General features: G+C 30.7%; 1 protein-coding gene across 4 annotated transcripts in view; it reads right to left on the bottom strand.

Moving 5' to 3' along the window:
- LOC134692094 (multiple epidermal growth factor-like domains protein 6) overlaps positions 1-8,061 on the bottom strand; it is a 108,525-nt gene extending 100,464 nt beyond the window's left edge. For all 4 annotated transcript variants that reach the window (XM_063552480.1, XM_063552479.1, XM_063552481.1 and 1 more), the window contains exon 1: positions 7,563-8,061. In XM_063552480.1, coding sequence (XP_063408550.1) covers positions 7,563-7,666 — 104 coding nt within the window. In that variant the 5' untranslated portion in view covers positions 7,667-8,061. The remainder of the gene's footprint in view (positions 1-7,562) is intronic.
- Between the last annotated feature and the right edge of the window lie 6,896 nt (positions 8,062-14,957).

Genomic DNA, 14,957 nt, shown 5'->3' with positions numbered 1-14,957 from the left:
TTCAGTATAATTGCAGTAAATAATGAGTGTTTCATTGTACAACAGTAATTCATTACATTTCTGCAATAATCATGTTACAGACGGTCAATTAAAACTCTGCATCGTAGGTTACTGTTCTGGTAAATCCTTGACTTTCAAATATTCGGCTTTAAGCGGAAAAAGGTAAATCAAGAAAGCGCTTCGGACGCATAATGGTGTTTTAATTTTTATTCACAATTTTAATCTAAATATGTTTTAAAGTTTTATTTTAACTATCAGAACAAAGCGTTGAGTTGACTAGAGAAATAAGGTCATCAGACTATTCTTCCATTCAGCAGTTAAATGCACGCGGAAGCAGCATATTTTTGTTTTGCTTTGAGGGATGTATAAATACGCATCCACGTCCTGTTTGATTTGGAATTAAATACGATGTCACGTAATAAAGTTATAGTAGTTTTTAGAGTTCCCTTTAAGATGAGTTTTATGGTGTAATTGTTAACTAGTTTATAATATGAATTATATCTTCCGTCATCAACTCAGACAAGTAAAATAACTAATACATTTTTATCCTTTTATCAAAAATATAACACAGATACTTTTAATGTTGTGCAAAATTTAAGATAAAATATCTTCTGTTAAAAGGATTGCATGTGATGTTTATGTTTATTCTTTTTTGACGACTATAATCCGTTAATAAAGAAGGTAGCAGGTTTTGCTTATTCAGCAGTGGTGAAATCGTATTTACATTATAGTAAAATGAATGGAGTACTGAGACTTGTTACTAATGGTCTCTGAGATGATACTGAACTACGGTTAAAATATTTGGAAACCGGGTTTATTCTTTACGCTGAAGTGCTATAGTATTTAGACAGTTACAATAAAACTGTCTAACTACAAATGATAAGAGATTTGTTTTATTTTACTACAGAAATAAAAATGAAATCAAATTTATTTTTTACGACATACAACAGGTTATAAGTAATCATTTGTACACATAAATCCATCCTTACACTGTTTAAGTTATTTTTATTTCCGATGTTGTGAACTGGATCTCCACAATACAGATATATATATATATAGAAAGATGTTAACATTTTATCAGTTTAACAGACACTTTAAGGTTTTGAAGACATTAAATACAGATAGTTCAAGTCACCTGGTAATTAACCAATGGTACATATTGTCCGTTATCTTAATCTGGACAAGGGTCAAACGAGGTGAGACTCAAATTTCCCAACTCAAGTCACATAGTAATTCACCAATGGTACCTAGTTGTATGTTATCTTATTCTGGACAAGGGTCAAACGAGGTGATATTCGAATTTCACAACCCATGTCACATAGTAACTAAAACCAATGGTACCTATCGTCCGTTATCTTATTCTGGACAAGGGTCAAACGAGGTGAGATTCAAATTTCCCAACCCAAGTCACATAGTAATTTTAACCAATGGTACCTATTGTCCGTTATCTTATTCTGGACAAGGGTCATACAAGGTGAGATTTAAATTTCTAAACAATGTAAAATAGTTACTTCTCAGTTTTGTTTGTCCAGTGGCAAGATTATAAATTATACAAAGGAACATAACATGCGATTAATGCGTTGGATCAAATACAATGACTTTTATTTTGAAAGGTAAAAGAAAACATCGTTATATCTTTAGAAAAGGGTGTCTCAATTTAGATAAACCAACCTCTGAAGTCAAATTTACATGAAAATCATTCATGTGTGACCAAGCTGTTTATTTATTTTTTATAGGTTTCTGCTTCGATAATAATATAAACATTTTAATTATATTTAAAACAAATTTTAAATTAGAAAATCTCAACAATACATTTTAACTGTTATGGTTGCATTTAAAATTACATTTCAGTAACATGGGACTATAAAATTTAAAAAAGACTGAATAAGTTCCCTGTAGCTAAAACAGTGTAAAATATAGACGTTCTTTATAAAGGTTGAATACTTAGAGAAGCCTGTCTTCTTATGTTAAATTTTGTTATTTTTATTTTATGTACAATTCATTCATACTTATGATCCCACACTGCATGCAAAAAAAAGATAGTACAATGTTTCGCAGTGTATAGTGTATTCCATGATTGAAAGGGACGACCTATCGACATAAACAAAAACTGATCTTTTAAACTATATTCAACTTTGTAAAAAGTTTCGTCTTAAGATTATGCAAAATAGTTTTTTAAATTTAAATTGTGAAATGGGTGGCCAAAAAATCTTATGCAATAAAGTTGTCAAAATAGACGAGTTTGAAATGGGTGGTAAAAAGCTAGTAACCTACAGATTTTTAAAAATATGGACATCTAAATTGATCCCACCCGGCGGTTTAACCAATGTTAAAGAGGGACGCCCAAATTAAAAAAAGTGATCGGGATGTAAAAGTACGCAGCCACGTCAAACAAGAACTGGCCAGTTGCATTATGATGGGATAGTGGCAAGCTCTTTTCACGTTAACGAATGCTTGCAGCCACTATTTATTGGGTCCAAAGATGGCGTGTTTCAGTTAGGCAAAAGTTCTATCCCAATTTCCAGTAGCATTTCAATTTTTCATGATCCATCTCAATTTGACCCTATTTGCAGAACCTATATTCTCTTTTAAATGTCCTTGTCCTGAATATGCATGACATGTTTATAGGGATGATTAGCAAGCAACAATCAATCTCGAAGCTTTATATATAAATGTCTCTGATGTAAATGGCATGTGCATATAAAGTTTGGTATTTATTCCTCAATGATAATGGTTTACATATGTATGCTCTTTGGATTGTCTCAACTTATATCGTAGACAGCATTTTTAACATGTTTAATTTCCTTGTGACATTTCTGCAGTGCCAACCTAATCTCTGCTTGTGCATTATATTCTAATAAATATCACTCTGATACGATTTTCAATACTGATGAAACGAGTGCTTCGTAAGTAAATTTCGCAATTATTCAGTACTAACAAGAGAACGACAACACTGCATGTGAACTATAGGGACCTCGAGTAATCAGTAGTAAAGCATGCCGTATTACAATGTAGATACATTTTGATGAATTCCAAAGAGTCAGTGAATTTAGTTTGTTAAATTAAATAGTTTGCAGTTTTATACAGCAGCAACTTTAAGAGACGTCAAGACTACAAATAAAGCATTAGAACTTTCTTCAATGTACCATGATACCACGATACAAGCCAATGCTGAGTATTCTAGAAACATAAGGATTTGTATGGAAAGGGTTTGACTATCTCATAACAATTTTACACATAGTTTCGTCGTAAACGAAACAGGTCACAAGGACTTGCATCGATATCAAATCAAACATGGGCTCTGGTTATATTCTTGTTTAACAAGCAGCGATTTTGAATCAAAATAAGTATGAAACAGATGATCTATCATTTATTGGTCTACCCGTATCTCTATTCATTCAAGACCCGTCTTTTCATAAGTAAATATTATCATCGATTTTGTTTTATTCAATTAATAATCCACTGCTGTTTGCATAGACGATGTCGGTGGAGCAATCAGAAGACAAAAAGTAAACTTAGCTTTCCCCATTACTTTTAAGAATCATTAATAAACAAGTGGCTGAAGATCAAACAAGTATCTGTTACAGAAAATATGTATTGTTACCTGTAATTTATGAGGATCAAAGTCAATTTACCTTCCAGGTGAGATTAAGGGTGTGATTGTCAACAGGTAACCTCAAGTATCAATTATATCTTCTGTCATCAACTCAAGACAAGTAAAACAACTGATATCTTTTTATCCTCTTATAAAAAAAACTAACATAGATACTTTCATATTGTACAAAATTTTAAATGTTGTCGTCTCTATCATTGTGTATTGTTCTATGTAAAAAGGAATGCATGGTGCTGTCTTAGGTTCATTTTTGATACTTTCGTGTTAGATACTGTCTGCAGTATTGTTCTGTTTAACATGAAAGGATTACACGAGGCTGTCTATTATTTGTCTTTTTGATACTTTCGTGTTGCACTTAATTAAAGATTAAAATTTTGTCTACAGTATTGTTCTCTGTTGATAAAGTTACATCACAATGCTCAACGTTCGCCTTTTCCACAACAATGATTTGCAGTTTGTTGTAATATAACAATAAGAAGATGCACGAGGTATGATTGCCTTTGAGAAATCAACAGAAACATTAAAAAAAAACCTGCAAGATGTATTTGAAGATCAGTCGGTTGTATTAAAATCAAGGTCAGTTATTATTTAAAGTCTGTACATGTATGCAGGTCAGTCGGGCGACATGGAATCTACAGACTATGGCGGTATTTAAACATACTGCGACTCTTAAGAGAATTCTGACAGTAGAAGGATCAGGCCATTAACCTCACAAATCTCACTTAATCATACTTCTGTTCATTCACAAGATCAAAGTGAGTCTCAAACTCTTATTACTAACTAAAATGTTATTTGGTTATGAGGTTACCAAATTTTGACTCTTGTACTATAAAAAAAAATCTGTCTGCGAAAGCCGACTACTAAAATAATGACGTACTATCATATTTTTTTTCTGTTACATTGTTAACATTACAATACAAGAATCTCATGTTCTCAGCATCTTAAAATATCTACACTTCGTAGCTTTTTTTTCTTCATATTTTTCAAAAATGATCGGGTTTTTTTAATTCAATTCTACTCTAATATTTTTTATTAATGTGCATAATTTTTATTTGTTACATTGTCGGCATTACAATACTATAATATTCTCAGCATCTTAAATCATCTTTGATTCGTAGCTCACTCACACTCTTTAAATTCTTCACTAATATTTTTATTAATTTGCACTTGAACAATACTTAAATACATTGTCAGCATCCGAGGTCTACCGCAAATCTGAGCGGGCGGTTCTTGATATTTGATATTAACGATAAAACGTGTATAAATTTTGCATCACACAGGGGAACATAATAACATGGAGCGAAAGACGAATTGCCGTCCATTGATTTGTTTGGAACTTTTCTGTTTAACTTTTATAAATGTTCTGCGGTAACAAAGAATCTTGATTAGTAGTGACCTAATTTCAAACCAGTAAAAATCGAAATCAATAGTCCTAAAATCATTAACAACGTATTAGTATTGTAACAACTACCGAGACATTTTGCACGAAAAGATAATAAAATAACATTTACTAATCGTCCCTGAAGCACTTAAACGCAAACTGAATTAAAATGTCTTTAAAATTCAAATTGATTTTTTTCTTCAAAATAATACATCAAATATGCATACATAGTGCACCTTTTAGTAGGGTTCATATGTGTTTACTTCGTCAAGTCTGTTCTGACAATTCACATTTAGGCTAATAACATTTAATCCATTTTAAAATTCAAAAATTCCTTAATATACTGAAATATAAAAGAAAAGTCAATACCGTGACGCTGGATGGAACGGATCTAATTACGGTTTTTTTTTCAGTTTAACATTACAAAAATCATATTCAAAAGTACTTACTATCTATAAACGTGCAAAAAATGCAAAAACTATGATCATATTTCAATCATGCTCTGACAGTTTACAAAATCATTCATAAAAGATAGATTATGCAAATTCATCTTTTTCGTTAGATTTTATGTTATCAAAATAAATATCAAAATATTAAAATGATGCCATGTTGAAACAGGTCATGTCAACCTTACGTTCGAAGTACAGACAAGAAATTTAAAACTTTCGGAAGTCTTCCAATTAAACATTGTTTAAACAGTAAACATGCAGAAAAAATTAAAAACAAATAAATCTTTGGAGAAGAAGTTAAAAGGATAATTTTATACACCTTAACGACTATTTTGTTAAGATGCTTTATAAACAGAAAAATTTGGAATTTAATTATTCAAAAATAAATAAATATGTTAACCTTCAATCAGCTTTAAGAAACGAAAATAAGAAACCGACATTCTTTAAACTACAATCATTATAGATTATATATGAAAAACTGTTATAGGGGACTTGTAAATTTTTCAAAGGTTCCTACATGTTTACTTAACTTTTCACTCATTTCGTCAATTGTTTTTTTTAGTTTAAAACATTTGTCGGGGACATTTTTGTGTTGTCTTACTTCGGATATTACAATTAGTGAAATAATTCTTCTATCCTTGTTCTTAACTGGGACTACAGTATTTGTCTATTGGCCCCAAGTTCTTAAAATAGTCAAGAGATTAGTTTTCCTTTCTCAAACGCCATTACAATCCAACGCATCTAACTCATATCGCCACATTACATTCATTGAAAACGTTTCTTAACTGGGACTTAAGTATTTGTCTATTAGTCCCAGTTCTTAAAATAGTAGTCGAGATATTTTTTTTCTTCAACTACTCAAATGCCAATTAACCCTTCGCATCTAACTCATATCGTCACATTTAATAAAAAAGTGGGACTAAAGTATTTGTCTTTTGGTCCGAGTTCTCAATAATCAAGAGATATATGTTTTCCTTCAACTGCTCAAATGTCATTAAAACCTTACGCATCTAACTCATATCGCCACATCACATTCAAGGGGAAAAATCTTAACTGGGACTAAAGTATTTGTCTTTTAGTCCGATCAGTTCTTAATAGTCGAGAGATAGGTTTTCCTTCAACTGCTCAAATGCCATTTAAACCCTTCGCATCTAACTTATATCGCCACATTCAATGAAAAAAGATTCTTAACTGGGACTGGGGTATTTGTCTATATGTCCCATCTGTTCTTAATAGTCAACAGATATGTTTTACTTCTACTGCTCAAAAGTCATTAAAATCCAACGCATCTAACTCATATCGCCACATTCAATGAAAAAAGATTCTTAACTGGGACTGGGGTATTTGTCTATATGTCCCATCCGTTCTTAATAGTCAACAGATATGCTTTACTTCTTCTACTCAAAAGTCATTAATATCCAACGCATCTAACTCATATCGTCACATTAAATGATAAAAGATAATTATATATGCAGGTATATGTATATCAAAGGAAGGACTTTAAAGAAATTCTGTTTGACAAACTTATAAATCTCATGTTTGATTTATATCTTTAAATGCAGAAATTTAAGAGCATGTGCATATATTTACTTTGTAATGTTATTTAAAGCGTCCTTATTTATGATAAAGTGCAGTTTAAGTCAGAAAAAAATATGGACGTTAATTTTTCAAAGAATGAATGAAGTCTTCCATATGCAGGGGTCATAAGTAAATTTCATTCTATGTGAAGAAAGTTAACGTGAAATCTAAATATATACATAAATATAAAATTATTTGCGTAATCCATTTTATATACAAACATGACAAAGTTAACGTGGAATGGTACAAAAAATATCAAATTATTTTACTATCTTATGAAACTGCACATAAGCATGTTACGTAACTTAGTACAGTTTGATTTTAAATATACATGTATTGCTTACATGTAATTCTATATAATCCATTTTCTATACAAAGTTAAAGTGAAATGTGTATACAAAAAATCAAATTATTTTATCATCTCATGAAATTGCACCTAAATATGTCAAGTAACTTAGTACAGTTTTATTTTAAAATTGAAAATATACATGTATTACTTACATCCCTAATTTTTTAAATTGTATATACATGTATTACTTACATGCCAGGTCGTAATCTATATTGTTCGTAGTTTGGTGCAGGTACTAAATCCCAGTTACAGGAAAAAAATATTAAAATCCAACTAAGTGAAATTAAATTATCCATTTTATCACAATATATACTAATCCACTATCTTGAACTAATCTAATCACACTTCTCCTAATCTCATGCAATCAACATATTAATAACTACGAATTTGAATATTAAATACACTTAACATTTCGAAAGTTCAAAACTTTTTTTCCAATACCGCACAAGTACAATTTTATTTATACCGGTCTGTCATTTTCCCAATATTTTTTATCCTATTAAAAACTCCATGTGACAGAAAATTTAAAGTGACTATGATTGCCTCACATTAAATAAGTACTGACTAAATCGTTGTAGTGTAAATATTCTATATTACACCTGGTTTGAGGACAAAAATAAACAAGCTAGGCTAATCTATGCTACTGTCTTACTTCAAGTATTGAAGAACACATAATGTATTGAAGTAAATGTAATGAATACTTCTGGCAGACGACACGCAAGTCGCGCGCGAGTTGTCAAACCGAGGCGGAATGAATTCTGTGTTTTGTCACGCCTTGGATGAAAATTAAAAGATTTTTTTCAAACTACAAAAAAAAATGAATAAAGGATGAATGAAATCTTCTACTTTAAAAGATAAACAATCCCCATTCAAATTGTTCGTTTCAGTTGTAATTAAAGGCATGGATAGTACTTTACGATCTTCTTATTACTTAAACAGGTGTTTAAAGGGGTCGTTGTGACAAAAGTAATTGCAGACGTTTGAGGGTATATAGAAATGTATAGATTAAAACAAATTGTCAACCGATCATAAGATCTCCTGCTTCTATGAGGGGTAGATCATGATTTGTAAAATAAATCAAAGTAAATGAGTGCTCCATTTAGACTCGTGTAATAAAACGTTACATTGCTATTTTCTTTGGTATTTTATGTAACGCTTTATATCTTCTAGAAGTAATGAAATTATCAGTAGATTAGAATCTGCATGTTTCAGCTTTGAAGACTATGTATATCAGCGTTTCTTTATCTATATCAACTGACATCATTATTGCACAGATTATCAATGTTCAAAGATATACGAAAACCTAAAAGCTTTTGTAAATATTTACATAATTTATCCGAGACTTGTTTTACATTTTCAACACTCAAATTCAATTTTCAAAATATCACCCATTGTAGAACATTGCTGCTCTTGCAAACTCAGTGCACGATTTTTTTCTACTCTGGAAAATATTCAACTAGTACAATGCAATGGTCTATAATATATATCTTTTCAGTTAGATAACTTTTTCATCGATATTTAAAATAATTTTCATTAAAATAATGGAAGGAACCTCTGTTTTTAATATTACAGGGATGACTTCCTCACACCTGCTTTTTAAGTTCGGCATTCACCATCATTTTGGAAGATTAATATATGCACATGTTATGTGGTTTTGTATTATTCCATGCAGTGGAACCATGCAATAGTTCGCATCCTAAATTTTACGCCATCACATTCTATTTTCGGATTTTAACTGTAGGAGCAAGTGAAAATTCTTGGACCCACATGATCCCTGAAAAGTTAACCGCTGCTTGTGGTTCACATACCGAAAATAGAAACAGCATGCTAAGCGAGGGTAAAAAAAAATCACAATATTTTTGTTGGTAATCAGATAAACTCTTCGATCGAACTCATTAAGAACTCCTACACTCATACTTATCGCTGTCGTGCTTAATTAGCATGAATATTTACATGTAATATAATTAGTCATATATTCACGTCAATATTATGCAAAGCATGAAAATATCTGACTGATGATTTAAAAAAAAAATCGGCGGTTAATCAACTTTACCTGGCATACTGTATCTGTACTTTCGTGTCAAAGTAAACCGCGCCATTTTTTACTTTGATGTTGACACGTATCTGAACTTTTTGAAAAAGCTGAAAGGGATTCCTCAACATGAGCTTCAATGTGGAGAAAGGGGTTCAAGTCTCATATCCCGTGCTTTTTAAATCTATTCCCGGAAAAATTTTGTTTCACAGTTTATGACGCGAAAAAAAGCAACCAATTGTTGGCCCCAATCCTCTGTTGGATAGGCCAACCTCTCACATCATGTATGTGCCTGTTCCAAGTCAAGAGCCTGTTATTCAGTGGTTGTAGTTTGTTTATGTGTTACCTTTTTGTTTTTTGTTCTTTTTTTTGGTAAACAAATGAGGCATACTGAGGAATGAGTTACAATTTAAAACACAAACAAATAACTAGTCATATACCTTAAAAAAATATTAATTTTATAAAGATTTGTAAAATTTAGTATCCTATTTTACCGACAACACTAAAGTGGGATATTCCTTTCTAATGCGTTCAGATTTTAATACGCCCTGCGGCTCATTTAGAATGTGAAATAAAACTCACTAAATAATTTAGATATAAACCTTACAAAAATTATTATCCATACACAATAAAAAAAATATTACTGTAACTGCATGAAGTAAGACACAAATGTATTGTTACCATCCGATAACGTAGTATGACAAATACAAGAGGAGGGTATGTTTTTTTTTTCTATTTGTTATGTTATTTCTGTCGTGGAAAAGTTGTTATTTTTTTTAACCATTTCACTTGAATCGAATGAAAAATTCAGAAAGATTGACTTTTGAATAGCAATACATTTTATTAAAAAATAATAAGGATATAATTATATACCCTCCACACCCGACCCTTTCGTGAGTTACGCTAATGTTTTCAATAGAATGTAAGATTATCTTATTAGTTGATCCTTTGATAGAGTAAAAGGTATACATAAATTTTAAAAAGTTACGAACTGACACGAAGACGAATATAAATACATGTAGGTCACAGTATGATTTCCTATTCAGTGTGTATCGTTCTGAACATGCATGAAATATTTGCCACTGGACGTTAAATCAATCAACGTATTCAGTTTGACTCAAATAAAGATTTTCAAAATCTTACACGAATATGTAAAATCTTGATTTATTTTATGAAAGTCTACATTAAATTTCATCTGACAAATATGATAATGTTTCTTTATTGTAGCGATAAATTAACGAAACTTCACGTTATTTGTTTCTAAAATGGTTGGACTACAATGACGGTTTCTTTTACACCTATCATTGATTGAACTTTAAATAATAAATTTCCAAATCGTCAACAAAAAACTATTAGACGAATAAAGTTTTGAAGATAAATCATAGATTGCATGTTTATCAAGGAAAATAATGACCTCACACAGGTCATTATTTTATGCCTTGGAGCATATATCATTGAAACATGGTATCGTCCGGGTTGATTCTGAAAAAGAATGACCTGTCGTTCTGAAAGGAAATAACTCCATACAGGTATATCAAAGTTAGATAATGCATATTTAAAGGTTTTTCTTGTCGTAGAACACACCTCGGGGTGTCAGGATCGTTCAAAGAAAGACCTCCCTCCGGTCGGTCTTTCATTTGATCAATCCTTACACTCCTCGGTGTGTTCTACGACAAGAAAAACCTTAAAATATGCATTATCTATAACATTGCTCCGGGTGCGAGAATTTCTCGTTACATTGAAGACCTGTTGGTGACTTTCTGCTGTTGTTTTTTCTATGGTCGGGTTGTTGTCTCTTTGATACATTCGCTATTTCCATTCTCAATTTTATTTTTATTGTGTATCAAAGCGAGATGTTATGCTTTGATTTTTTTATGATTTATATAAGATTATTTGATTGACTGTTGGTGTTAAAATGGCCACTTTCAACTATAGGGCGACCAGGTTCTATTGATGAAAGGATCAAGAGTATATATATAGGAAAGATCTGATGAAAAACAAAATCAACTTTTTTATTTGCAGTTATTTCCCTTTATCTTTTTTCTACAGGGAGACGGATTAATATAAGAAAACCTTGTTTCCGAATCCTTTTGTAATATGTTATCACTGTATTTATATGTGTATGCCATGTACATGATTTTTTGAAATAAAATATGTTTAAAGTAAGAGTATCCAGAGAGAACCACCAACCTTTCAACAATCCTCGTCAGTTAAAAAAAGAGGGACGAATGATACCAAAAGGGACAGTCAAACTCATAAATCTAAAACAAACTGACAACGCCATGGCTAAAAATGAAAAGGACAAACAGAAAAACAATAGTACACATGACACAACATAGAAAACTAAAGAATAAACAACAAAAGATAGGAGTCGAACACACTATGCCATGAGCGTCGTTCAAACTCACACCCTTACGAGTTAACAGACATGTGTTCACTATATAACACCGTCAAGATCCATGATAAACTATACAAACTCAACCTATCTGATTTTTCACAAATTCTTCTCGAAGGATTCGCAATTTTCTCAAGAACCGCGTTTAATAACGGAATTTAAAACCATTATAGGCAAGAGCAGACATAGTCAATATGAGTATGAGTATAAACATAATGTTTTTACATACAAAACTATAGTATATCGTATGTCAACATGTGGTAGAGTGGATTTTTATCATATTAATCATTTATATATTTTATATGTTTCATGGGTTATTCTGAGACACCATTAATTATATTCTTTCATTTGCAGAGTAGTTTACTTAGTTTACCTTTATTCTATTGATTGCCTATTGATTGCCTATTGATTATTCATTGGTCCATTTAATCTAACTGTTTACCTTGTAGCATTTACCTATTATTGATTTTACTATCAGTACTCACTGTTCACTAGAGTGTATAGGTTTTCTTGTATTCTGATTGGTTTATTAAGCCTTGCCCCCAGTTTTGGTGGTAGTTTTGAAAACAGTAATGGAGGATTGATGTCTTTGTTGTGATCTTGATATATTTGTATGTTTTGATGCACTTTGTGCTCATAGACTTTATATTGTGTTTGATTAGTAGTTCCATAAGTTCTATGGATTAGTATAGTGAAGGAATTCATTCTGGAACAGGACATCATGACTTTATATGGTAAGTTACATTTTGTACTCTTTGAGGTGTCTTGGATGAACTGGATCCTTAACTTTGAAATGAATGTTTATTACATTCATTTTGGTAAGATTCCCAGCCCTATGAAAGAGTGTGCTTTGAGTGTTGTTTGAATCTGATTTATTTGAGAGATTTTAGTATAAATGTTAGAAAGAGAGATTTAATCTATTTTTATGAATGACCTTGACCTTTTGTCATGTAGTCATGAAATGACATTGGTATATCCAATGTGATGTAATTAACAGTACAATTGTACTTAATGTTTTTAGTATTGAAATAAGATTACTTATTTATAATTGTGAATTCGAGATGAAAGATAAAGATTAGTATAAATTATTATGAATTGTATAATGCCTTTAAGATATTAAAGTCAGATTACTTATTATTGTCATACATTGTTTACAGAACCATATTTGATGTGAACCTCTGTTACCATTACTGTAGAAGTATGAAGATCGTTACTGTTAGTATTGTGTAGACTGTCGATGTTAGTTATTAAACTCAGTTCCACAGACTGGTGAGTTTATGTATACTTGAAATAGCATAATATATAGTGTTCATGTAAGACAGTGAAGAACATTTGATATAATATAGAGTTATCTACCGTTGATATATATGCTATTGTTATTTGTAGAATATGGATTTCCATTTATCTATTTAGTTAATTGAAATAGTGTTATATGATCTTGACATTATAGTAGTATGTTTAATTGTCAAAGCTGATGATTTTATATGAACGATGAGTGAATATTTGCAAGTGTTAATTATCATCAGGCATGCCATGTCACCTTGTGTATTGATATTGTATAAGAACTATAAACATTCAATGTTCTGATTTTATGTTGATCTGCAGTAATGTTATAATAACTGTAACACAGTATGATACAGTAGTTTTAGATTAATGTGTTTAATATGTATCTTGTTATATTTTGTAGGGTTTGTAATAATTATATGATTACATCATTATTGAATAAAGAACCCTAGACTAAGATGAAATGGACTTGTTATCATTTGACCGTCCAGAAATCACCTTTTACATTGGCGCCCAACGTTTTGAAGAACCTGGCATGTACAGCAGATATGAATGAAGTTATTGTAAAGATGATGAGCCGTACTAGATATTGACTATTTGTAATTGGTTCGACATGTGGAAAAATATATAAAGATTTTACCTGTATTGATAAATCACATACGATTATAAAGACTATATATTATAACTGTATAAGTGTTTATTATTAATAAATAAATAAACTAGATTGACATTGAATAGATATATTACCTACACTGTTTAAACTTATATGTAAATTATTGTCAGTGTATAGTAGTGTACTTGAAATACTTAGTGTATTTAAATTATTTGGAAAGCATTTGTATAATTAGTTGTGAAAAGAATGACTACTTTAGTGTGTATTGACAGATACAGATAAAGACTGTTTAGTGAACATATAGACTACATGTTTATGTTTTAAATTTTTGTGTGTATATTAAAAAAAAATCATTTGATTGTTTCATTTTTTGGTGAATCTAAACTTTGATTACATTTTTTTCAAAAGTGTGGACACAGATTGGTGTGTAATTTTTTTCAAAAGTGTGGACACAAATTAGTGTATATTTTTGAAATATATTTTTTTTATTCAAAACTTATCTTTAAATTTTGGCTTTTAAATATCTTTTCCGTTCATTTTTCATTCAAAATTTGAGCCTATTAATTTTCTTTAGAATTTCTATTAATTTTTATTTGGAGTAACATTGTACTAGTTACTAGGTGAAACTATATTGTAATTACATTGTGTCATATTGTTATATCTGAAATTACTTGTTGTGTGAATATAGATATAAATTGATATTTCTGTAATTGTGTAATAAAGAATAAAATATGTATATGTAAAAGTGTACGAAAGCGAGTCCCATTTAGCATTACATAAGACTTTTGAGGAAACCATCAGGTAAAAGGCACATTATAGCAGAACACATTAGAAGTATAATAAGCCATATTATTCATGCAGCACTATATGATTTGAGATATCTTAATACAACAGGTAAGTAAATAAGTAAGCCATACCCAGTTGTAGTTGTCCTTTCGGTTTAGTGTTCATCTGTCAGAAGTATTTAAGCTTATAGTGGAAATAGATATCCACATTAAGTAAGTATAGACGAAAGTTCACGAAGACCAGGATTACTTGTCATTAGCAACCAGAAGTTGTAGGAACCAGGTATTTATTGGTTTGGTTTGGTTATTGTCGTCCTTGGTTATTGTGACTGGTGTTTGAGACTGAGATTGTTCATAGTTGTACATCTTTGTAGTTCTTGGTACTAGGTATAACTTCTGGGTGTTCATATATTGACGTATTGTGATCACACATAGGTAACATAGTGATTGTGTGATTGAAGACACAGATGAATTACTA

Source organism: Mytilus trossulus, chromosome 12, assembly GCF_036588685.1.
Source record: "Mytilus trossulus isolate FHL-02 chromosome 12, PNRI_Mtr1.1.1.hap1, whole genome shotgun sequence".
In the NCBI taxonomy this organism is placed as follows: Eukaryota; Metazoa; Mollusca; class Bivalvia; order Mytilida; family Mytilidae; genus Mytilus; species Mytilus trossulus.
This window is presented reverse-complemented; position numbering and strand designations above follow the sequence as displayed.